The sequence below is a fragment of the Penaeus monodon genome, chromosome 19 (assembly GCF_015228065.2).
Source record: "Penaeus monodon isolate SGIC_2016 chromosome 19, NSTDA_Pmon_1, whole genome shotgun sequence".
Lineage (NCBI taxonomy): Eukaryota > Metazoa > Arthropoda > Malacostraca > Decapoda > Penaeidae > Penaeus > Penaeus monodon.
The window spans coordinates 14,191,779-14,191,979 of record NC_051404.1 but is presented as its reverse complement, the minus strand read 5'-3'; the positions used below and the strand labels follow the sequence as shown (position 1 = coordinate 14,191,979).

The following is a 201-nucleotide window of genomic DNA, read 5'->3' as shown; positions in this document are numbered from 1 at the left end:
CCAACTTTCCAACATTTTCCTTCCAGATGGCGGCCGAGGCTCAAGAAGACGCCAAGAGTGTGGAGGAAGTGAAGACGTTCGAAGGCCTTTTGCGCTTGGTGGGAACTCGAGGCCGCTGGAACATCATACTCTTCCTCCTGTGCGCTTATTGTGAGTCTCGGAAGCATGGGTTGAGGGAGGGGGAGTGTGCTAGCGATTGTC

General features: G+C 54.7%; 1 protein-coding gene across 1 annotated transcript in view; it reads left to right on the top strand.

Annotated features, from left to right (window-relative positions):
* The window catches only part of LOC119585079 (organic cation transporter protein-like), a 22,140-nt gene that overhangs the window by 13,146 nt on the left and 8,793 nt on the right, over window positions 1-201 (top strand). Inside the window, exon 2 of the mRNA XM_037933699.1 lies at window positions 27-150. Coding sequence (XP_037789627.1) covers window positions 27-150 — 124 coding nt within the window. The remainder of the gene's footprint in view (window positions 1-26; window positions 151-201) is intronic.